Source organism: Mya arenaria, chromosome 14 (genome assembly GCF_026914265.1).
Source record: "Mya arenaria isolate MELC-2E11 chromosome 14, ASM2691426v1".
Classification (NCBI taxonomy): Eukaryota; Metazoa; Mollusca; class Bivalvia; order Myida; family Myidae; genus Mya; species Mya arenaria.
Genome location: NC_069135.1, coordinates 62011399 through 62037706, shown reverse-complemented (window position 1 = coordinate 62037706; position 26308 = coordinate 62011399). Strand labels below are relative to the sequence as shown.

Genomic DNA, 26308 nt, shown 5'->3' with positions numbered 1-26308 from the left:
CAACAAAGTAATAGGAAAAAGATGTTTAATGTGTGTTATGCATTGTATACTGTACTTATAAAAATTAACATTTACGTACATCATTTCACCCTTCTTAAATGTATACATAATCTTCAATTTTGGCGATGAATCTGTCATGTGATAAAAAATTACGTGAGAAGCCATGTAAAACCAAATTTTATGCTACTCTGTTCTAAAAATTTATAAAGCTCACGTTTTAAATGCTAACTTTATAACTTTTTCTAAACTTTTTTTTTAATTGTTTGCATTAAATGGAAACTCATATAAAAATCAAGAGCGGATTCAGGATTTGATGTCAGAAGGGGCGTAACTTAGGGGCGTTATGTTTTGACTTGCGCCTTCCCTCCGTACCAAAATTTGGTTGAAAATGTTGGCAGTGGGATTTGGGAGTATACCCGCAAGACAATTTTAACAATTTCTAGTCTGCAATGGTGCATATTGGGCATATTCTATTACTTTCTTTATAAATTAAAAGAAAACTTGCTAATAATGTTTCGATCGATTTTTCAGGAGCACTCTCTGGAGAAGGCAATGAAGAAGATGATGGAAGATTGGGGCGATATCGATTTTAATCTGACTGGATATCGTGACACGGGGATCAGCATTCTCTCGAGCGTCGATGACATTCAGACCCAGCTGGACGACCAGATCGTCAAGACACAGACAATGAGGGGATCGCCTTTCATCAAGCCTTTTGAGAAGGAGATTAAGGTTTGTGTTAAATTTCTTTTAACATAAAATAAGATAAGATAAAATAAACTGTTTATCAATGAAAAAAGGTTATATGTTTTACTGGAATAGCCCTTAGTGATAACCACGAAAAAAAAGGTTCAAATGAAAAAGTTGTGCTCATCTTAAAAAGTTGTTGGTCATTCTTCTGTAGGAATGGGAAGAGCGCTTGATCAGAATTCAGGACACGATTGACGAGTGGCTGAAAGTCCAGGCACAGTGGCTTTACCTCGAGCCGATTTTCTCGTCAGAAGACATCATGCAACAGATGCCGGAGGAGGGTCGATTGTTTCAGATCGTGGATCGCAACTGGAAGGAAATCATGAAACACACTGTCCGTGACCCTAAGGTATGAGCTGATTGTTGTTTCACCACGTTATATTTCAAAGGACTCGTTTTTTTTATCACATTACAGCATGAGTTAACCAAGGGTGTATGAGAGTTTGGGGTGAGCTGTTCCCATTTTTCCCCCACACTGGATGGTTGATAAAACATAAGCTGAATTTCAGCCATTTATGCAGTTAAAGATAAATAAAGAATGCATGCAGCATACTAAAGAACTTGCTACTTAAATTGTTTAGTTTTTCCTGCATTTTTTTTCTCTCCACAAAATTGAGAAAAAAGACTTTTATAAAATGGATCAACCATTGTTATGCTTTTAAAATAGGTCATGCCAACTGCTGGGGTAATTATAATCACATTGGATGTCACAAAATGTCAAAATACCTCATAAATATATCATAAATATGCCAAAATGTTGAGTGATTTCTTTGTATCAGTATCAGGTAGCAGCCAATTGCATAAAACTGGTTATTTCTTTTGATTGGTTAATGTTAGCCAAACAAGTTTATTGATTGGTCAAAAGTTTACCCATAACTACTGTTGACCAATCAAATTGCTTGTTATTGCAAATTAACCAAAAGATAAATTGTGGATAACTTATTCAGTTTTATAGATTTGGCTGCAAGAGATTAGCGATTTTCATAAATATATTCGAAAATAGCTTGTCTTTAACAAATCAAAGTATTGATGGTCGACAAAGATATAATTGTTAACAAAATAATAATAAAAAAAATAATATTATTGCCTGATTTTTATCAAAATTGCTGATATATTGGCAACACTTTCAAACTTCTAAATTGATTGTTAAAATGTAGTACTGGTATCTCTACAAATATTGTCTTCATTTATGATTATGTATTGTATAAAACTGTGACATACATGTTGTATGATGTTGATGCCGCCATTGTTTGATATTTCATCGTCAGTCAATATGTTGTAAAAAAAATTGTGGAGGAAGTTGAAATTGCAATGACCTTTTTTAATGGATTATTAAGCATCAAAGATTGATTAATAATTATTTTATTTATTTTTTTAAATCAATTGCACATTATATCCTTCATTAGCTTTAGCCTTCGCTCTGCGATGCCCTTGCTTTAAATATTTGAAATTACCTCTTTTTCAACAGGTGCTTGTGGCTACAAGCATGACTGGGCTTCTTGAAAAATTACAAGACAGTAACGGGCTCTTGGACAAGATTAACAAAGGACTGAACGCGTATCTTGAGAAGAAACGTCTCTTCTTCCCACGATTCTTCTTCCTGTCCAACGACGAAATGCTTGAAATCCTGTCCGAGACAAAGGATCCATTAAGAGTACAGCCGCATTTGAAGAAATGCTTTGAAGGTATTGCGAAACTGGAGTTCGACAACAAGCTTGACATCCTTGCTATGTTCAGTAGTGAAGGAGAGCGCGTACAAATGGCTACGCCAATTTCGACATCCGAAGCCAGAGGTGCGGTAGAAAAATGGCTGCTTCAGGTGCAAGACATCATGTTGCTATCAGTGAGAGATGTTGTCCGAGCTGCTCACGAGGTAAGCTTTTTCGAATGTTTTATTTCAAATTTAATTTTTCAATTTCTATCTAAATATTCTTTCTACTTCTTTGCATTGTAGACTATTAGCATTTTCTCAGTGGTCGAAATAAGCATGAGCCCATAAGCCCTGCACTGGCTTTCCGGGCTTGCCCAAATTCTTGGATTTATACAGCAGGGTTTGTTCAAAAATGTGATGCCAAGCAGTTAGTATATGAACTGGGGCTTGTTCATCCAAAAGACTAATTTTGATGACTGTTTTCTTCTCTTTATTTTATTAATTGACTCACTAGATTGTAGAAGTTTTTTTAGAATGCATATGTGGATAAATATTATGATTGGTCCAAATACCACTTAAATACTCAAGTCAAATCTCAATCTCATTCTCAACAAATTTTACCACAAAAGCATAGTATGTTCAAAAAAATTGTTTGTTTTACTTATTTTCAGTGTTTGTTTTTTGAAATATTTTTACTGCCTGTGCCTTGCAAAGTGGAAAAAAGAGTCCAAATTGGGAAAAATACACAATCAGATCAAAATAGCAAATATAATAGCAAATACACATCTTTTCACCTTTTCATGTATACTTTATACTGAGAAAGAGATAGTCTTGTCAAGATTTTGTTTTTTTTTCAAGAAATTCATTGCTTTTTTATTCACTAACATAATGTGCATTTATCAAATTGGGAAAATATTATAACTTTTTGGGGAAAATGGACATTTTTTCACAAGAAGAAGAAGGCAGTAAATTGCACCAAAATATACCTAAGTAATTGTTAGAAAACTTTGAGTTGTACTCAATTACATTTTTTGTTGTAAATATTTATTTTTTTAATCAGTTCAGACCAAATTTTTGAATGAACATTTTCTAGGAATTAATGTGCTTTTAAAAGTGTAAAGACATTTATAATACAATTTTTTATTATTTTTGATGCTTTATTGTAAAATGAGTTGAGACTGAGTTTGGCTTAAGCATCAACATTTAGGCCAGGTAAACTTTTGAATGTTAATTGCGAATTATTATTAATTAAGAAATTGAAAAAAGAAGTACATAACAAAAAAATCCTGGATTAAATGTGCTATAAAATTTCTTGATAACTTAATAGTTGCTTATAGATATTTAACGCAAATAAATTAGTTCATTATTTCTAATTAAATTAGAATTACTCTATAATATTTATGTATATATGTTGGACATATATATTTTATCCTATTTCAATGGAAATTATCACAAAAGGTCTATCCTGATTATGATGAACATGTAAGAAGGTTTTTGAGGACCCAGTGGTTTGCATATTTTCCTATTATTTCCATCAAATTTTGTCAATACCTGTCCAATTACATACCCGTACATAGACTTTCAATTATAGTATCTTAATTAATAGAGATTTTTTAAATTTTGTTTGAATAAAATAGTAAATGAAGAATACTTTCAGCTGAATTTTAATTATGGTATTAATTCAAACTTTAATTTAGATATAACGATACTATGTTAAATATAATTATGAAAGTTGCAATTATTTAAATTCAACCCTTTTTTGTCCATATGTGTTTTTGTTACCAAGTTTGATACAAATCTTTCAAAACCTGTTTCATTGTCATTTCCTCATTGTAGATCAAATACTTTTGTCTTCTTTTCCATACATATCCTCATATTGTCTTGAATATCATCACCTTTTTAGCTCTTGTTTTTCAATTCCCTGTAACTATGTAAAAACATTTTGTCCCAAGGTAATGAATTAAGGCATCGAAAAAAATGGCAATTCAAAGACCAGGGCAACTTTCTTTTCTGTTATTATTCACATATTTTTTATTTATTTTTTTACTTACTGGAAATAAATATTGCTTTATCATACCAGTTATAAAACTTTAATTTCCTTCTTTTATAAGCAAGTTGTTTTTTTCAGTTTTTGACAGAAAGTGCAGAAATTGTGTTTATATAATTCTTTGCCTGGAAATAAACCCTTAGCGATAAATTAGACATGAATGAATGTTTGAGTGAGTTATTGATGAAGGGAACATTTTTTACATTTTCATTTTGTAGGCCTATGCCGTTGAGCCAAGAACCAACTGGGTTATCGACTGGCCCGGTCAGGTGGTATTGTGTGCGTCCCAGGCATACTGGACACGAGAAGTGCACGAGGCAATCAGGTTTGGCCCGGGTGGCCTCAAGGACTACCACAAGAAGCTTCAGAAACAGCTCGGGGATGTCGTAGAGCTCGTGCGAGGGAAGCTCACAAAACAAGCCCGTACAACCCTTGGCGCTCTGGTCGTAATTGACGTGCACGCGAGGGATGCTGTAGACGAAATGGCAGAGAAAGGTACAAGCTCTTTTTTTTACATTTTGTTTTCCTTTTTATGTGAATAAAGGATACATGTTTAGAATTTTTTGTTTATTGATATAAGTTCTTGATAACCATTTGGTATGATGTAAAAATTTCTATCATCAAAACTGCATTTAAGTTGATTAAATATTTACATGTAAATCTAATTTCAATAGAGTTTTAAAGCATCATTCTTATAGCTGTGGCCCACCCTATTTATATGCCATTCTCAGATAATGAGCCCTTTATACTACCCCTTTATCTTTCTTTTTAAGAAATATTTTCAGGAAGTGTCTTAGCTATGGTGTTATCAAGATTAATGAACGATTGTTTGGTTCAACTTGTGTTGTCTGCTGCTTTAAATGTCGTTGTGCTATTTTACTTGACTAAAAATTCAAAATATATATATAGCTTTCTTATTATTTTGGGTTGTCGTGTACTTGTAAGTAAATGAATTAATAATTCATCTAGGTGTGTCGAGCGAGAATGACTTCAGCTGGCTGGCTCATCTGCGTTACTACTGGGAGAACGAAAACATGATGGTGCGTATCACCAACGCCACAGTGCGCTACTCGTACGAGTACCTTGGGAACACTACACGTCTTGTTATTACCCCCCTCACAGACAGGTACGGAATTGTGTTAACCTAATACCATATCCCCTGAAAATAGAAACGATCACCCATTTTCCGATAGTGGATGAATATCATCTGAATTTTAAAAATAGATAAAAATAAGGATTTAATTGTTATGTACAGTTCTTTTTTTTACCACATATATACTCATTAAAGCATTTTTCAGTTTTAAAGAAATAAAATGGATTTTTTCAAGCAGTTTATTTCTGAAATTTGTGTTTGTCTTTCTAGTATGTAGACTTCTCTGCAAATGTGCTATATGCAAATTTATTTTACCCTGCTTATATCTAACTACCATATAAGGCTTGAAGAATAAGCATCTGTCCAAATAACATGTATTTTCTACCATTCGTTTCGCTCAGATGTTACCGTACCCTTGTCGGAGCATTCCATCTCAACTTGAATGGTGCTCCTGAGGGACCGGCAGGAACAGGAAAAACGGAGACCGTCAAAGATCTCGCCAAGGCGTTGGCCGTCCAGTGTGTCGTGTTCAACTGCTCTGATGGTCTTGACTACATTGCCATGGGAAAGGTTAGTTGTCTGCTTGTGGGAAAGTAATCTTGGAATAAGTTGCATTGTCATCGAGGAAAAAGTTGTGTTTTTCATTTATGCAGGATTTCGTGCCTCATGACAAAAAAACTTCTTTCATACCCACTGGCACTGGATTTTCAAACTAATTTTTTTTGTTCTTAAAAAAAAAACGACAAATAAAAAGAATAGAAAAAATCGGAAGTCCTGCATGGGCAGACCAAAAAGCATTTTTATCAAAAAAATATTTTTATTTTTTTTCTTCACATTTTTGGAATAGTACGATTTTTTTTTAAATAAAAGTTTATAAGTTTGAAAATCTTGTGCCAGTGTTCTTATACACCCATTTAAATGGGGGTCATGTAAGGCCAAACAATATATTTTTATTTGTGGCCCAGAGAGTTTTAAAAAAACAAACCCTTGTAGCTGTTTAACTTGAACGAGTTCAAGGGAAGTTGTATTTTCACATGATTTTCCTTGTTTCCAGTGAAATACAACCATAATGTTTTTTCTACACTAGTGTTATTTATCCTTACATTGAGGTAATTTCTCCCCAGACTTTTTCCCAAATAAAATCAACATTTTTGGTGATGAATGTGTTATAAAATGTGATAAAAATAAATCTTACAATTAAAGCCATTTAATTCAGAGCCCCTTAAAAAAAATTCTTAAACTTATTCTATAAATTTTTGAATTAAATTTGAACTCCTGTCCTAAGATCGTACATGTATGTAACTATGTAATTGTATTCCAGTTCTTCAAGGGGCTTGCCTCTGCAGGTGCGTGGGCGTGTTTTGATGAGTTCAACAGAATTGACCTTGAAGTGTTGTCTGTAATCGCCCAGCAGGTGAGTGAGAGTTATTCCAATAATTCTGCTTTAGTTGGGCACATCCCAGCTACTTATTTAATTGTTTAGTAAAGTAAAGAATTATTTACAGATTTGAATGCCAAATAGTATTGTTTTGTTCTTGCTTTAAATAAGTAAAATATATAATAATTGGTTTTAATTTGAAAATCACGTACAAACAACATGTTTTTGAGATCTTATGAAGTGAATGTTCCAAGAAACCCCTTGTTAAGAACATTCTATTCTATTTTTAGATCCTGTGCATCATCCGAGCCGTTCAGGGCAAGATGGATGTGTTCATATTTGAAGGAACGGAGCTGAGCTTGAACCCACAGTGCTACGTCTGTATCACAATGAACCCAGGGTATGCCGGGCGATCAGAACTTCCGGACAACCTTAAAGTCTTGTTCCGAACAGTAGCCATGATGGTCCCTGATTATGCCATGATTGCAGAAATCTCGCTGTACTCATTTGGTTTCCTTGAGGCGAAAGCGCTGTCCATCAAAATTGTGACTGTGTATCGTCTGTGCTCAGAGCAGCTCTCGTCGCAATTTCACTACGATTATGGAATGCGGGCAGTAAAGGCTGTATTGTCTGCTGCCGGAAACTTGAAGCTGAAATATCCAAATGAAGAAGAAAATATTCTAGTAAGATCATTAAATGATCTCATCACTGAAACTAATTTACAAATACTTCCATACTCTAAATATCAGCATTTATGAAAAATGATTTTTAAAGATTTTTTGGACGTTTATTTATATCTAAACATTGTATAAACTTTGTAATAAACACAAAAATAGTACTGATATTTTCAGTTGTGAGTTAAAGAAATGCCCTCCGAAAACAAAGTGTTGATTATACATGTAAATATTTGGTTACCATGGTTACGTAAAAGATTCTTACTTTTTTCTCCAGTTGCTGAGATCAATCATTGATGTGAATCTGCCGAAATTCTTGTCCCATGACATTCCTCTGTTCAACGGCATCATGTCTGACTTGTTCCCGGGCATAACTCTGCCCGAACCCGACTACGATATCTTCCTGAAAGCCATGGAAACCATCTCAGAGAAGAAAAACCTGCAGTTTGTTGATTTCTTCAGGGAAAAGATTATCCAGACTTACGAGATGATGATCGTCAGACACGGGTAGGAAAAATTTCACTAACAGTTTTATCTGATTAAGGTTTTTCAGCTATTCCATTCCAAAATAGGCCAAAACTTAAAAATTGTCGAAAAATAAAGCAACCCACAGTAGCCATGTTGCCTATGTACTTTCAGTTTCATGTTGGTCGGGGAACCATTTGGTTGTAAGACAATGGTCATTGAAACTCTGTGCGAGGGAATGACACTTCTGAACGAGCAAGGTCACACGGACGATTACGAGAGGGTGCATTACCGAATCATCAACCCGAAGGCTGTCACGATGGGGCAGTTGTTTGGTCAGTTTGATCCAGTTTCACACGAGGTGAGCATGGCTTTATTTACATAAATTATCACTAAAAACTTAAAAAACAAGTAACAATTAGCTATGGCTTGGCCTGTTTTTTTCTTAGGTACTTTGAAAAATTTGGGTGTTTGTGGCTTTGCTTAGTTTATAGCTTTGTGGTAGATTTTGATGAAAATAGATTGGTTGGAGTATTGAACACTATTAAAGCATGAAAAAAACAACATTTTAGCCAAATTTATTTAATAAAAAAAGAAGTTTTATGCACAGATTGAATCATATTAATTTAATTAGAATCAAAACTCAAGACAATCTACATTCAGACTAAAAGAATATTTGATAAGATAGTTGTTGTCAACATTGGTATTATTTAATTACAATTATGGGAATCTATCTCTGAACAAAAGTTATTTTATAATGATGATAAAATCTGTTTTCAGTGGACGGATGGTATTGTTGCCAACACATTCAGAGAATTCGCGTCCACTGACACGCCCGACAGGAAGTGGGTAATTTTTGACGGCCCGATTGACGCTCTCTGGATTGAAAACATGAACACTGTGTTAGATGATAACAAAAAACTGTGTTTGATGAGTGGTGAAATTATTCAGATGTCCAACCCGATGTCACTGATCTTCGAAACAATGGATCTTTCTCAGGCCTCAGTAAGTGTTTTGAAAGGGGCACAATATATGGTAAAGGGGCACAATATAGGTTAAAGGGGCACAATATAGGTTAAAGGTTAAAGGGGTACAATATATGTTAAAGGGGCACAATATATGTTAAAGGGGCACAATATAGGTTAAAGGGGCACAATATATGGTAAAGGGGCACAATATATGGTAAATGGGCACAATACAAGTTAAAGGGTCATAATACAGGTTAAAGGGTCATTATAGGTTAAAGAGGCACACAATAGGTTAAAGGGACAAAATATAGGTTAAAGGGGCACACTATAGGTTAAAGAGGCACACAATAGATTAAAGGGATATAATACAGGTTAAAGGGGCACAGTATATGGTAAAGGGTAATTAAAGGTTAAAGAGGCACACAATAGGTTAAAGGGACATAATATAGGTTAAAGGGGCACACTATAGGTAAAAGGGTCATAATAGGGTAAAAGGGGCAAAATATTGATTAAAGAGGCATCATATAGGTCAAAGGGGCACACTATAAGTAAAATGGTCATAATAGGGTAAAAGGGGCAAAATAGGTTAAAGAGGCATAATATAGGTAAAAGGGGCACACTATAGGTAGAAGGGTCATTATATGGTTAAAGGGGCAAAATATAGGTTAAAGGGGCATACGTTAGGTCAAAGGGGCACACTATATGGTAAAAACTAAGAAATACATGTACATTTTGCAAGAGTTTCTTATTTCTTTTAGCCTGCGACGGTGAGTCGATGCGGCATGATCTACTTGGAACCTTCCACGCTCGGTTGGAGGCCCATTATGAGGTCCTGGATAAACCAGTTTGGTGAGGTTATGAAAAACGAGGCCGCGGATGCCATCGAGGCTCTGTTTGAATGGCTTGTTGACCCATGCTTCGACTACATCCGCAAAAACTGCAAGGTGCGTTCTTTTCCTGTATGGTATTTAGCAATATGATATTTAGGCATCTAAGGCAGAATTTTAATCATTAAGTTTGTTTAGTTAGTGATATGAATATTTATTTTTTTAATAAACATGGGAAACATTCATAAATACATGTATCAGTTGTCTGAAATGTCCAGGGCTCGTAATTCAGCAAAATAATTTCATCGAAATGCACAAAGGGTGACTTATAAGAATTCTTTAGACTATGCTGTAATTTTCATCGAACTGACATCATACTGGAAAGCAAATTAAATGATGTCATTGCATTTTCTTCCCAGCATTGTATGCGTTTATGTGAGCATTTTTACAATGAAATAATTTCAGTCTGAGAAAATAATGAAATTTTATTTCAATAAACTCACGGTTCAAAATAAGGAGTTTATCGAGATATAATTTACTGTAATATTTCAATAAACCACGGGAGAGCATAAAATGAAAATTCACACACACATATTTCATACATCCCTTTATTCAATTAATTTCAAACGCCCCCAATTCATTATTTACCAAGCTATGTTTGGACTTTATCAATACATTTGCAGGAGTACATGCCATCTAAGGCGTCCAACGTAGTGCGCTCCTTGATGTACCTGATCGACATGTTGATGTCCGAGGCCCTTAATGCCCCTGAAGCGGAACACAACAAGGCCATCAGGACTTGGGTCATTGTAAGTAGAAACCTAGATTATAAATCTAACACAATATTTTTATCACATTGAAATGTTGGACTCACACAATAAAAGTAGTGTTATTCATGAACTGTTTATAATGTGAGAGTGACCAGATATATTTGTGTTAACCTATTGTCTGTCTATGTAAACAATGCTAACAATCATGTGCTTGGACTGTACTTTGAATTGTTAAAGTTTTGAATGGTCCTTTTTTCTGGGGGTTTTCTGGATTGTGAGACTGGTTATTTCTTTGTTTGGAACCAGAATAGACCTATAATAAGCGAAACTACACAGTTTAAAATGCGGGGGGCATATCCAGGAAGATGATCACCTCTCACAATAAATATCGATATTGCATAAAATGTTTGCATTAGCTTTTGGGGTGACTCCCCCATTCTTTTTTTTACAATTTCTAGTTAGAAGAGGTGTTTTTAAAAACTTTTTCTTGATAGAGACATAAAATTAAACTTAGGGTCATTTTTAGGGGGAGGGGGCATGCGCCTGGTGCGCCCCACTCCTCTAAATCTGCTAGTGATTTCTGCACAAAAGTATTTTTATTTTAGCCTACCCAATACTGCAAGGTTTGACCCTCTACTGGCATTTATTAGTCACAAACCCCCTTAAATTCAAGAGTTAGGTAGTGACATAAATATATATTTATTTAAGTGGGAGTGTTATTTTAGCCCACAACTTAATGTTATATAGACACCATTTTTAATTCTATTGGAAGTTGTGTTAAGTAATGATATGCTGTTCCTACAATAAACATATTTTTTATCTTCACAGTGTGTGGTGTTGTTTTCCATCCCATGGTCCATTGGTGCAGTGGTCGATGTTGATGGACGACACAAGTTTGACGCGTTCTTCAAGGATCTTTTGGCAGGAAAAATGGAGCAACACCCAATTCCTAAGGCCATCAACAAGTTTGACGTTCCCATACCAACAGAACAAGGAGTGTATGACATCTTCTTCGAGGTATGTCACGTTTTGTTAAATATCGAAATACAAGAAAAATGATGGAATCAAAAAATATTTGAAAGAGGGGTTTCATGGATTTTTCGTCAATAAATGTAATGTTTTATGAAATGATCAAATTACAACCTTTAAGCTTTATATTTTTTTGTCACTTTCAAAAAAAAGAAAAGCTAAAAGTCAGTATAAACCAGCTAGCATCAGGCCGATTTTCCAGAACTAAGTTAAAGGGAACAAGGTTTTCAACTTTAAAAGGTGAACTTTTTATGCCCCCTTTTGAAAAAAGTGGGGTATATTGTTTTGCACATGTCGGTCGGTCTGTCTGTCTGTCTGTCGGTCGGTCGGAATACCAAATGGTTTCCGATCAATAACTTGAGAACGCTTTGACCGAGGGACCTCATACTTGGTATGTGTATTGGTCATCACCAGCAGATGAACCCTATTGATTTTGAGGTCAGTGGGTCAAAGGTCAAGGTCAGTGTGACCTTTACATGAAAAACGGTTTCCGATCAATAACTTGAGAACGCTTTGACCCAGGAACCTCATACTTGGTAGGTGTATTGGTCATGACCAGCAGATGAACCCTATTGATTTTGAGGTCAGTGGGTCAAAGGTCAAGGTCAGTGTGACCTTAACATGAAAAACGGTTTCCGATCAATAACTTGAGAACGCTTTGACCCAGGGACCTCATACTAGGTAGGCTTATTGGTCATGACCAGCAGATGAACCCTATTGATTTTGAGGTCAGTGGGTCAAAGGTCAAGGTCAGTGTGACCTTAACATGAAAAACGGTTTCCGATCAATAACTTGAGAACGCTTTGACCCAGGGACCTCATACTAGGTAGACTTATTGGTCATGACCAGCAGATGAACCCTATTGATTTTGAGGTCAGTGGGTCAAAGGTCAAGGTCAGTGTGACTGTAAGCTGAAAAAAGGTTTTCTGATTGTCCATATTTTAAGTGTCCAAATCCTACTAACAATTTGGCTCCCAAGGGGGCATAAATGTTTCACTAACATCTCTTGTTTTTATATGCTCGAAAATTTAAATAAGACACGTAAAGTTAAAACAAGTATGTCAAGCCTTGTTGAAATACAGTCGAACCCTGTTGGGTTAAACTCCAAGGGACTGGCGAAAGTACCTCGTGCCTCAGAAAGTGAGCCAAGCAGGAATGCTTTCCTTCAGTAGAACGATATCGGTCCTTTACATTCAGTTTAAGCTAAGCAGAAAATTGGGCCAAGCAGGAATGCTTTCCTTCAGTAGAACGATATCGGTCCTTTACATTCAGTTTAAGCTAAGCAGAAAATTGGGCCAAGCAGGAATGCTTTCCTTCAGTAGAACGATATCGGTCCTTTACATTCAGTTTAAGCTAAGCAGAAAATTGGGCCAAGCAGGAATGCTTTCCTTCAGTAGAACGATATCGGTCCTTTACATTCAGTTTAAGCTAAGGAGAAAATTGGGCCAAGCAAGTTAGAGCCAACACTGGGTTCGACTGTAGGTCAGATTTCAAATGCGTTCATGAACGTTGCAGGGCAATATTTAGATTTGAAAGTGAACAATGATGCCATTAAGATATTTTTAAAAACAATGTTCTGAACAATTGCCATAGTTAGCTCATTTAATTCACTGAATTAAATAATATATTGGCAGTTGAAATAGATGCACCATAATGTTGATATATAGTTTTTAGTTTTCTAATTTTTATTCGACTTTTTAGGATTTTTTTTTTTAAATGGTATTTATCATACATGTGCAGAAAATGGGTAATTTTAAGCACTGTGAAGGTGTAATTGAGTGATTAAAAAAAGAAAAAAAAGTAATGTTATGTTAATATAATGTAAAATCCTGCTTATTTAAATGTGTGTTTTAAACCTGAAAGCCTGAAAAAGAGGATTCTAAGGTAAAACTTAAGTGGAATGTTGATGAAAAGTTGTAAATTGTTATATATACATCGTGTTGTAGAAGCTTTGTGGTAAATGATGATGGTCTTATGTGCTATAAAAAATGTTGATTATATTGTATTGTTCTAGCTTTTGTGTAATTTGCATATATATGTAAGACTCAAATCTATTGCCAGCCCCATGTTGCCTTTCAACCATGGTCTGAATCTCTCAAACGTTACCAAAATTGCATTACATACTATATAAAAAGGGGATGCAGGGGCAGCTGCCCCCATTTTATATTCTCATAAAGTTATTTAATACCTCGAATATATGAAAATAGAGTATTTACTGTTGTAAGAATATATCAAGAATTAATAAAAAAAGGGCGGTATATTTAAAATATTTTAGTGTTTTTTTTTCATTCAAAAAGAAATCTATAAAAAAAAATATCCATCGATCAATTTATGTTGTCTAATTTTCCATATAGAGCTGATCAATGCCTTAGTCAGACAGCATACATCATTTACATTATTAGATGAAATTGTTTAAGCGGCGTCAGTTTTGGTCACATTTTTGTGAGGACATTTTAGGGATTTGCTATAGTGGTGGTCCTGCCTTCTATTTGAGCCTTTTATAATTAATAAAATAAAGATATATATGTTTAATAATTATGCTGCAAATTAAATGAAAATTTATGAGTCATTACAGTATGAAATAGAATATATCAGAAGAAAAGAAATACAAGAGAAAATAATCTCATAAAAATATATTTCATTTAGAAGAAAATTACTTGGTTTATTGAAATTTAGGGACTTGATTTTGTCGCATTCACTTTCATATTGTTTTGACATTTGGAAGTACAAGTATTATGCATATTGATAGGGAATATTCCATTATATGGTATTTCACACGGTATAATTAAGATATCACACAAGCTGTCAAACCCAGTTCTAACCTATGATATCGCACACTTTGCCATGTAGCAAAAGGGGCGTGGCAGCTGGAAACACTGGAATGAACTACTCAAGGGGGTGGAGCCAAAATCCAAGAAGATCCGAGACATGCTGGTGCCCACCATGGATACCGCTAGATATCGCTACATTATGGAGCTCTGCATTGACCACTCAAGGTATTAGAATAACTTGATTTCAAATTTTTGTTTTCATCAACATGATCGTATCACCAAATCATTTTTTGTATAAATTTGTTTAAATTTTTTAAATACTTTTATATCGATTTTTGAAAAACATGCTCGTATTTTACATATGAGTCATAAGTATCCCGATTTTAGCAAAGTGTTTTTGCTATTTACATAATTATTTTCATTGGTATTTATTTTAATGTTTATTTCTATATTACATAATGTCTCTTTAATATTTAATTTCATTTGTGATTTGTCAGTTTTTTTGGAAGAAAATAAATCAATTTATGGTGATAGCCATGCCATTGTTGTCATTGTTGGTAACGTGCAAAAACATTAACCCCGGCCATAACTCAAAAACTGTTTAAGATAATCAATGAAACTTGGTACACATGTGGCCAGAGACAATACCCTATTTAAGATATTCAGATAAAACTTGGTACACATGTGGCCAGAGACAATACACCATTTAAGATATTCAGATAGAACTTGGTACACATGTGGCCAGAGACAATACACCATTTAAGATATTCAGATAAAACTTGGTACACATGTGGCCAGAGACAATACACCATTTAAGATATTCAGATAGAACTTGGTACACATGTGGCCAGGGACAATACACCATTTAAGATATTCAGATAGAACTTGGTACACATGTGGCCAGAGACAATACACCATCTAAGATATTCAGATAGAACTTGGTACACATGTGGCCAGAGACAATACACCATCTAAGATATTCAGATAGAACTTGGTACACATGTGGCCAGAAACAATACAATACACCATCTAAGATATTCAGATAGAACTTGGTACACATGTGGCCAGAGGCAATACACCATCTAAGATATTCAGATAGAACTTGGTACACATGTGGCCAGAGACAATACACCATCTAAGATATTCAGATAGAACTTGGTACACATGTGGCCAGAGACAATACACCATCTAAGATATTCAGATAGAACTTGGTACACATGTGGCCAGGGACAATACACCATCTAAGATATTCAGATAGAACTTGGTACACATGTGGCCAGGGACAATACACCATTTAAGATATTCAGATAGAACTTGGTACACATGTGGCCAGGGACAATACACCATCTAAGATATTCAGATAGAACTTGGTACACATGTGGCCAGAGACAATACACCATTTAAGATATTCAGATGAAACTTGGTACACATGTGGCCAGAGACAATACACCATCTAAGATATTCAGATAGAACTTGGTACACATGTGGCCAGAGACAATACACCATCTAAGATATTCAGATAGAACTTGGTACACATGTGGCCAGGGACAATACACCATTTCAGATATTCAGATAGAACTTGGTACACATGTGGCCAGGGACAATACACCATTTAAGATATTCAGATAGAACTTGGTACACATGTGGCCAGAGACAATACACCATTTAAGATATTCAGATAGAACTTGGTACACATGTGGCCAGAAACAATACACCATCTAAGATATTCAGATAGAACTTGGTACACATGTGGCCAGAAACAATACACCATCTAAGATATTCAGATAGAACTTGGTACACATATGGCCAGAGACAATACACCATCTAAGATATTCAGATAGAACTTGGTACACATGTGGCCAGAGACAATACACCATTTAAGATATTCAGATAGAACTTGGTGGCCAGAAACAATAAGCAAATGTAGAACAAGGCCCATTACTCATTATTATTGTTGAGTAATGTGCTCCTTGTATGACTGAAAACCCCCCAGACAAGTCATGGCTCTATGAGACTCTTGTTGTATAAGAGTTATCATCACATTCCATTATTTGCAACGCATGTCACTCTGGGTTCATGGTCATAAGTAGGTAGCCTCAAATTGTCCTCGTTCTTTCAGAAATATTGTTTCATAACTCATATTCATCAAAGAAAATTGACTTTTAGCAGAAATCTCATGATGCAACTTTTATTATTGTGGCATTGTATTCTTTCTGTAAATATAACCGATTTCATTTTTGACTGATTCTTGCTCTTATAGCAAAACCCGATCGGGAACATTCAGGTAAAATACTGCAATGTATAAATATCCATGCACGAATATATGCACCTCTATCGTAGGCATTGCATGAATAATTATGTATATGTAGATTTGTAATTGACATGACATGACTTTGATTGCTATATTTAATTATAACATGATTCTATAATAAATATTCATAAAGCATGATGTTATAATAAGTATTCATATAGCATGGCGCTTTAATAAATATTCATATAGCATGAATCTATTCCGAATATTTATTTAGCATATTGCTACAACAAATATATAATAAATATTTGTAAGGCATGACTGTATTATAAATATTCATATAGCATGGCGCTATAATAAATATTCATATAGCATGGCGCTATAATAAATATTCATATATCATGGCGCTATAATAAATATTCATATAGCATGGCGCTATAATAAATATTCATATAGCATGGCGCTATAATAAATATTCATATAGCATGAATCTATTCCGAATATTTATTTAGCATATTGCTACAACAAATATATAATAAATATTTGTAAGGCATGACTGTATTATAAATATTCATATAGCATGGCGCTATAATAAATATTCATATAGCATGGCGCTATAATAAATGTTCATATAGCATGGCGCTATAATAAATATTCATATAGCATGGCGCTATAATAAATATTCATATAGCATGGCGCTATAATAAATATTCATATAGCATGACTCTATTATAAATATTCATATAGCATGACTCTATAATAAATATTCATATAGCATGACTCTATAATAAATATTCATATAGCATGGGGCTATAATAAATATTCATATAGCATGAATCTATTATAAATATTCATATAGCATGGGGCTATGATAATTATTCATATAGCATTGAGCTGTAATAAATATTTGTTTAGCATGGTGCTATAATAAATATTTGTATAGCATGGTGCTATTTTTTATATATTTAAACTTGTTAAGCAATGGAGAGATTTACTTGTCACATAATTACCCTGAACTTACAAATGCATGTGAATATGGATTAAATATACTCTTTTGTTAAACAGAGTCTGTAATTTACGAGGATGGTCACATAATCTGATTTCAGCGTCATTTTAATTTATGACAGTGCCCATTTTTGTAGCTGTTTTATTACTGGACATATGACAATTTTTCATAAGATCAGGATTTCAGTTGGAAATTCGGTCAATGTGAAAAATGACATTCAAAGTTGTACTTGCAAATTCAAATAAGTTTTGTCTGATGCTGAGCATTCAAATTTTTTGTTCCAAACGAAATATCGCTTCAAAAATGTAATGTACAATAAGCGTGTTGTTAAGAAAAAACAGTTGTAGAGGGTAAACAAGGTGCCAATGTGTATTTAATATGCCGATGTCTTGACTCGGATATATAGCTTTCATAGTTATGTTATTTCCATTTTGTAAAATTCTTTCGTGCAGTAAATTGTGATATATTTTCTTTAATCAGTATAATCGTTTAAGGAACATATTAATTCCTTTGCGATATTTACTAGTGGAATAGAGTACTCGTGCATGTGAAAACATATCAGGTCTGAATTATTTTTTCTGCAACACCAATATTTAAATTTTACATTTTCTAAAAATTGTCACATGATATGGTGTAGGCCCCTTCAGTGCCATTTTAAGTCACATTGGTGTGTTAAATAATGGAGGCTTTGGAAAATGAAATAACCAAACATGTTTTTCATTATTTGATATCAATTTCTTATTGTGCACACTGACTTTTTTCCACTAGTATATAATTACATACCTAGTCTTTTATTATCCAGGAAAGCAATATACATGTATTATATTCCTTCCTTCTTTGTCTTTCGACTTGACAACAGTATTTGTACATAACTCTGAGAATATATTATTTCACTTTTTCAATATCAACCTTATGGTGCTCGGCTCTGTGTTCTTTAGGATAGTCATGTTTTAAATGATACATTTAGAACACTATAGTCCTTTTTGCAGATACTGCTTCAGTTGCCATTTTTTACACGGCATGATTTCACCTTGGGAAATCGTTATTCGAATTATCTATTTCTGGATTGACTTTGTAGTGATTTTGGTTTAAAATCTGACAATTAACGGAATCTGCGAAAAGTTCTATAGCTCATATTTTATTATAACCCATTTTGATAACTTTTTAACCTTACATCTTTATCTATCATACACTACAGTTTATCCAAATGTCATATTTCTGGAGTAGGATTAATTGTTATTGGTCTAAAATGTCATTTTTCCCTTGTGGATTTTTTTGTTAATATTCAGTTTCACACACATACTTTATAATATCTCTCTCTAAAAAAAAAATTATTTTTTAAATCCCGGGGGATTTTTATACCCCGCCAGTAGACCTGGGGAAGGATCCAAATTCGGGTGATTTTTTTCCTCCGCACGGAGTGATATGGCATGTATGCAAATGCACGTGGCTGCTAATGTTTCATTATTTCATATTACTAATTTTGGGTAATAAACATCTTTTAGGATCAGAGTTTATAAAAACTCACATCATTATCCCCATAACTTCTGTACAATTTAATATCAGTTTGAATATTAACATTATATTATCAAGCCTACAACATATATTTTAACATGCAAAATCGATAACGATTGTTTTTTTTTCACCAGACCACTGCTGTTTGTTGGTCCGACTGGTACAGGAAAATCGGTTTATGTGCAGGATAAACTGATGCACGATTTACCAAAGGAGAAATTTCTTCCTGCCTTTGTCAACTTTTCTGCTCAGACGAGTGCAAACCAGACACAGGTAAGAACTTAAACTTTAGATTAAGGTATAAGCTTGTGGTTGTATCTTAATATTATGATTTATAAAGATATAGAGGATAAATGTTTGTTTCGGTGTAAATTCGTAATATATTTCACTTAGTAAGCACCATAAGTGATATTTCACACAGCCACGAGTGAAATATTTACTTTTGGTGTTTTCAGGAGGTGAAATATTGTGATCTTACACTGAATAGATAAAATACTTTAATTAATTTAATTATATTCCTCAAAGATTTTAAATGAAAGTTACTTGTAGTTTTTCAGAAAGGCGTGCCAAATTGTATGCGAATGTAACATCATTTAAGTAAATAAAGTTGTTGAATTTGTGTCCCAGTTCGTGTGAGCTGACGTTTAATTTGGAATTGAGATCAGGCTAAAATTTCAAAACATCAAATTGTTATTTCACTGTTTAAAACAGTGAAGTGTCATATATATTTTCACTGGTAAATCTCTATAAACCACCAGAAAAACCACCAGAAAGAATATAATAATTTTTTTTAGCAATTTGGTGCTACAACACTGACTATCTGCTGACATACCACTGCGAAGGAATTAATTCATCAGAATTGCTCAAGCAACTGTCATCCTTGGTATTTATTAATGAGTGATAAATTAAGTAAACAAATACAATATTTCAGAATATCATCATGTCCCGTCTTGACAAGCGACGAAAGGGTGTGTACGGTCCCCAGATGGGAAAGCGAGCGATCATCTTTGTAGATGACTTGAACATGCCGCAGAAAGAGGTCTACGGTGCCCAGCCACCGATTGAACTGCTGAGGCAGTACCTTGACCATGGAAATTGGTAAGCTATGGTGTTGCCTGTGTTGCATACTCTTTACATAGGGAAAAATATTTTTTAATGAAAAAAAAAGCAATTAAAGATTTCTAGTACTGCAGAATTATATATAATGCAATAAGGAAGCAAATCTAATTGCAATTGATAATCGATCATAAGTTTTGTTTAAATGAGTCAAAATTATTTTCTTGTATTTCCCTACCAATGGGCCAATTGTTCAGATCATTGTTAACTATATTAACATCATCATCGTTAACTTTCAAATAATTTTCCGCTCTGGATAATATAAATTATAGAAATAATAGAAATACTTGTGATCTGGACAATCTTTAACAAGATTTGAGACAGTTGTTTCAGATGTACTTGTTTTAGCTAAATATATGAGGATATCATGAACTATTTCACGCTTAAAAGTTAACAGCGATATCATTAATCACGTCGTTAACTCAAAGTTCTTAACAATCAACTCATTATCATATATGTCTAACATGTCTATATAACAATTATATTCCAGGTACGATATAAAGGACACCTCAAAGATCACACTCCAGGATATTCAGTTCTTCACTGCAATGGGTCCACCAGGGGGTGGTCGTAATGACGTCACACCTCGATTCCTCCGACACTTCAATATTATCGGCATGAATCCGTTCAATGATGACACCATGACGAAGATCTTCTCAGTGCTCATGAGCACTCATCTGAGGGTGTGTTAAATTTCAGCGAAATCTTTCAAGAACTATGTTAAATTTCAGTCGAATCATTCAAGAACTGCAGTAAATTTCAAATGAGTATGTAACCATTAAAAGAAATAATTAAAAAACTAATAATTTTTAATTCAGTATGTTAAATTTCATTGAAATAACTGAAGATCTATGTTGAATTTCAAGAGTATGTTAATTTTCAGTGAAATCATTAAAGAACAGTTTTAAAAAGTTGCAGTAAAATCATTCAAGGCCAGAGTATATGTAAAACTTCAGTGAAATCTGCTAATTTTACTCACATGAACAACCTTAAAACAAAGTAAAGTTAAATGATTTTAATACTTTTTCAATGTTGGTGTCATTCAGTGATTTTGTCTTTGTGTCTTCTAACATTTAAGATACACACATAAATTGGCCTATTATTTTGAAATATCAAATTCAGCATTTTTCAAACCTCACTCCAGGGCCAAGAATTTCCAGCGGAATACCACTCTGTCGGGACGATGATTGTCCAGGCGACATTGGACATGTACAAGCAGGCGATCGCCAATCTTCTGCCGACCCCTGCCAAGTCACATTATGTGTTTAACCTGCGTGATTTCTCCAGGATAATCCTCGGCGTCTGTCTCATTAAGAAGGGGCAGGTGGAGAATAAGCGTGTCATGATAAGGTTCGATAGTCGATTATTTTCCCATTCTTACATGGTACACACAACTTTCCATGAAATTAAGGAATAGGGGCTTTCCTTTATTTCATTTAAGAAAACAAACAAAAAAGAAATAGATAATTTTACAGAATCACATTAAAATTAGGGCTTCTAAAAGTTTGGAACCTAAGCTGAGCCCGGTGACAACCGACTATTACAATTTCTACAAATTTTACCAACTTTGTCGTTTTGGACTGAAATTATAAAAAAAAATCGCTTGGTCAAAAACGGTCCAGACCACCAAATTGCTGGTTGTTAGAAACCCTGATTAAGATGTTTATGTAATTTATAATTGTGGAAATGATCTATGTAGATTTTGATTACGTTTGATAAGTTTATCATAAATTTTTATTATAAGTTTCACTATCGGAGAATTTTAACATTATAATGAAAATGTTGACAAATCGAGTTTTAGATATCCTTATATCTGTATTTATATCATAAATGATGCCGCCATCATGAAATGAGCAGCGTCGCGCGATTTTGGGCCTTTGGACATATATTTGCTATTACAATGTTTTAAGGTATTTGAATGAAATGATATTTCAGGAATATATTCTGAAAATTTCATGATGATATCACTTAAATTGCGTAAGATACGTGCTTACAAGTAAGACCATGTATTGAGCATTTGGAATACTAAATTTGACGTCATTCGATTGACGTCGTTACGAAAGCACATTATTCAAATGAAGTGCAAACTTAATGTATCAATATTACAACTAGCTTATAATTTAGATTATTTTCTTATCACAGAATCTTCAAGGACCATTAATTAAGATAAAAATAATTAATCATTTTTGTATTTTTAATACATTTGGCCATTTTAAACACAGACTATTATTCTGGTCAAAATATGTCGGGACGAAATCCATGGTTGCTATGGAAACATGAGTAAACCAATGGTCATGAATTATTGAGAAAATGATGCACCAATGACAAATCTTAAAAAGAAAGAAGTTTGGAAGAAATTGATTTACATAGAAAAAATCATTATTTTTTGCATTTTTTACTAATGATTATTTCATTTGTAATCATTATGTCCGAAGGCCCAAAATCGCATGATGCGGCTCAAATAAAGTCATTATATAATTGATATATAACTTGTGTAAAACTATCCAAACAGTGTGATGTTACATCATTAATAAATAGCGTTGAAAATGGCAGCTATATATAGTGAGCACTGTTCATTAGCTCAAAAGAATTTATCAAATAGAATCTCATGTGAGTGATCATTCAAATCGAAATGAATTAAACTCATTCACTAAAATTGCAAAAAAAATTGGCGAGGCTTGTTTTTTTATCAATTTTTGAAAACTTGTGCAATAAACTCATTATTATATGACACTTATGTGAGTTGCTTTTGTATATGTTACCAAATGTATTTGACACTTTCAGATTGTGGGTCCATGAAGTGATGCGTGTGTTCTACGACCGTCTTACAGACGACAATGACAGGAAATGGCTGTTTGAGTAAGTTCAAGGTTATGAATTGAGTGCCTGGCCCCAATTTCTCGAAACTTCATAAGCTTAACAGGCTTAAGTAGATAATTTTAGCCAAAATAATACTTAAATTGAATTTTGATAGATGAAAAATGGTTAATTGTGATTATCATAAAGATAATTCCTATCAAAAGTATAAAAACACTAAAAAAAAGTACCTATTACCCAAATTAGTCAAAAACAGAAATAGTGAGTTAGCTTAATCCTGTTATAAGGGACTTAAGAAGTTTTGACAAATTGGGGCCAGATTATAATCCTAATATATTGTCAACATGTGAATCTTGCCTTATCCATTTCTTGCGTTATTATCTTTAAACTTATACACAAGAAGCGCTAAGTGATAGTTTTTACAATTTTAATCCAAGAGTAAGCTGTAGTAACTGTTTTATATAATATTGCCAAACTTAGCGTGCAATAAATATTCAGGATCTATTGAAATATCCATGGAATTTATCTGCACAGTACAGTGCTTAAGTCAGGATTTGGAAGGGCAGGGTGCTGTCATTTATTCATTATATCATGAATTATAAACATGGTGGTCGCATATAGGGTTTTTACTGTACAAGAATACAAACATTATTGTGACAATTGGTAAAGAATAAAAAACTGTTGAATTGTAACCTTTAAAAGAAACGTTTTATTATTTCCAGGGCGGTCAAGAAGTCAGTGAAAGATTTCTTCAAGGAAGCTTTTGATGGTCTGTTTGAATCTCTGGTGCCGGATGGCGGAAAGGTAAATACTGTGTTCATTGTTTGTGGTTACCAAACTGTGTTTTTTTCCCCTATACTCTTAACTTTTTTTTAAACAAGTTCAAACTAAATCGTAAGAATGAGAGTAACTTGGCATCACTTACCGTACTGCTTAATCATTTTAAAATCAGTATAGTTTAAACTAAGTTTTCTTATCATAGAAAGGCTAAAATTACACTAGTTTTGATCAAAATTTCAATAAAAACGATCTACAGTTGAAGCAAGAGGACCTTAGCAGCTTAATGTTTGGAGGTGATATGAAATCTGATGTAACCATTTATATTGCTTTTAACTCCTTCTTTTTCAAATTGTTCTTATGTAAAAGAAGCATTAAGTTTTAAAGTTGAGTCAACAATTAAAATAAAATTTTGATAATTTTTTTTTACAGGTGAAGGAAGGGGATCTTCGCAGTTTGATGTTTGGGGATTACATGAATCCTGACGCGGAGCCAGAAGAGAGAGTGTACGACGAAGTTCGCTCCCTTGATGACATGTACCAGATCGTGGAGCAGTGCCTCGAAGAGTACAACAACACACACAAGAGTAGAATGAACCTCGTCATCTTTAGGTAAGTGCATTTAAAGACCTGGCGCCATTTTCTCGAAAAAACTTCTTAAGCTTAACAGGATTAAGTAGCTTATTTCAGTTGGACTAAACACATACGTAAATGTGATTTTGGTAAATAAAATTTTATTTATTGTGATAACCATATAAGTTATTTCTATTTAAATGTCTAATAACTCTAAAAGAAGTTAATATTACGCAAATTAAAGACAAAGAAAAATAATGAGATTAGCTTTATCCTGTTATAAGGTAGTGGTAATAAGGAAGTTTCGAGAAACTGGGGCCTTGGAGCCACATCAATAAACTTAAGGATCCTCAAGTCGATTTTAGCCGTAAATTGAAATCATATTAGTGTCATATTTTTCGTTATTTAGCCACATACTTTAGGGATTTGAACTTTATCAGGTGTAAAATGTTCACCAAGTTAAGAAACTTAAAGGAAATGTGACGTTAAATAGTTTTAAGATTATTGAAGTAACGTCTTAAATCCTTTACTGAAATGGCCCCGTGAAAGAATCATACTAGATTTTACATACTGTTTCCCCTTTCCAGATATGTTCTTGAGCATCTTTCCCGTATCAGTCGAGTGTTACGTGTGCCAGGTGGGAACGCCCTACTTGTCGGAGTGGGCGGTAGCGGTCGACAGTCACTGACACGTCTCGCTACAGCTATGGCAGGATACGGGCTATTCCAGCCTGAGATCTCGAAGAATTATGGAAAAACTGAGTGGAGAGAAGACATCAAGGTAAAAAATGAACACTTTCAAGTCATTACAAATACATGTATCAGTTCGGAATCAAAGTGATAAAATAATTTTAGGAGAAAAAAATAAAGTACTGCCTTAGTCTTGGTTTCGCTCTCAGCATCGTTGCTGTCGTGTAAACTCTTAAATGTTGTCCATAACTCAAAAACTGTCGGAAGATATTCTTATGAAACTTTGTACAAATGTTACCTGTTGAAATTTGCATTTGTAAAGCAAGGTTTATAACTCCAAGTTTAATTATTGTTGGATTATCCCCCTTACTTGACTTAATTGAACAGCAACAGGCACAAGTCTGTGTTAGCTCCACGCTGGTATTGTTTGTACTAGAGATGAAAAACTTGATGCTTTTAAACAGATTTTATATTTGTCCCATCTTTGAGATGGTTGCCTTTTGTTTTCATATTAACATTTATTCCAATACCTGAACGGCAAGAAGTAAGGTGAAACTTAACTGTGCTATAACTTGTGTGAGGATAAATTACAAGGCTATTCACTTATACCACTTGCTAGTTATGAACTTTATCTTTGACGACATGGTGCAAATAGTTACTAAATCCACTTCTTTCAAGATTTGAAATTTAAGACACTCACGAAGAAGCGCTTGTGTAAGTTTCATTACCTCAGGCTGTGGGTGCCGTACCTATTACAGGAATAGAACTGTTTATATTCGAATTAACTTACATCAATCCTTTTGCATTTACTTTGCATTTGAAATTATATTTGTGTATAAAATAGAAAGTAGTAAGGATTGCTGGAGCGGATGAGGTAACAAAGTCAGACATATTGTAAAAATAAATCAGGTGTTATTTCTGTTAATTGTTGTTTACCATCTCGTTTTAGTGTGCTTTACCTGCACTCGAAAAGAAATTACTTGTGCATAAAAATATAGAAATGGTATACATAAGCTTATTAACAGTCATAAAAAACATATATGCCTTCATTACCTTTAAGACTTGTATGTCTTTAGTCACAAATGATTAATGTTTTCACAGTATAAAATTTTGAAATTGGTTAAAGGGGCATAATATAGGTT

The 26308-nt window shown here is 33.8% G+C and overlaps 1 protein-coding gene across 4 annotated transcripts in view; it reads left to right on the top strand.

The window, feature by feature from the left end:
• The window catches only part of LOC128217213 (dynein axonemal heavy chain 12-like), a 77356-nt gene that overhangs the window by 19425 nt on the left and 31623 nt on the right, over nt 1–26308 (top strand). For 2 of the 4 annotated variants that reach the window (XM_052924178.1, XM_052924179.1), the window contains exons 18-41: nt 532–732; nt 905–1099; nt 2219–2623; nt 4667–4943; nt 5418–5574; nt 5943–6111; nt 6863–6955; nt 7210–7602; nt 7871–8100; nt 8233–8419; nt 8839–9063; nt 9785–9970; nt 10537–10662; nt 11452–11640; nt 14503–14648; nt 16684–16707; nt 19330–19468; nt 20127–20293; nt 20802–20994; nt 21456–21661; nt 23096–23170; nt 23851–23932; nt 24338–24516; nt 25065–25257. In XM_052924178.1, the coding sequence (XP_052780138.1) occupies nt 532–732; nt 905–1099; nt 2219–2623; nt 4667–4943; nt 5418–5574; nt 5943–6111; nt 6863–6955; nt 7210–7602; nt 7871–8100; nt 8233–8419; nt 8839–9063; nt 9785–9970; nt 10537–10662; nt 11452–11640; nt 14503–14648; nt 16684–16707; nt 19330–19468; nt 20127–20293; nt 20802–20994; nt 21456–21661; nt 23096–23170; nt 23851–23932; nt 24338–24516; nt 25065–25257 (4437 nt within the window). The remainder of the gene's footprint in view (nt 1–531; nt 733–904; nt 1100–2218; nt 2624–4666; nt 4944–5417; nt 5575–5942; nt 6112–6862; nt 6956–7209; nt 7603–7870; nt 8101–8232; nt 8420–8838; nt 9064–9784; nt 9971–10536; nt 10663–11451; nt 11641–14502; nt 14649–16683; nt 16708–19329; nt 19469–20126; nt 20294–20801; nt 20995–21455; nt 21662–23095; nt 23171–23850; nt 23933–24337; nt 24517–25064; nt 25258–26308) is intronic. The other 2 variants (XM_052924180.1, XM_052924181.1) reach the window with 1 other exon arrangement.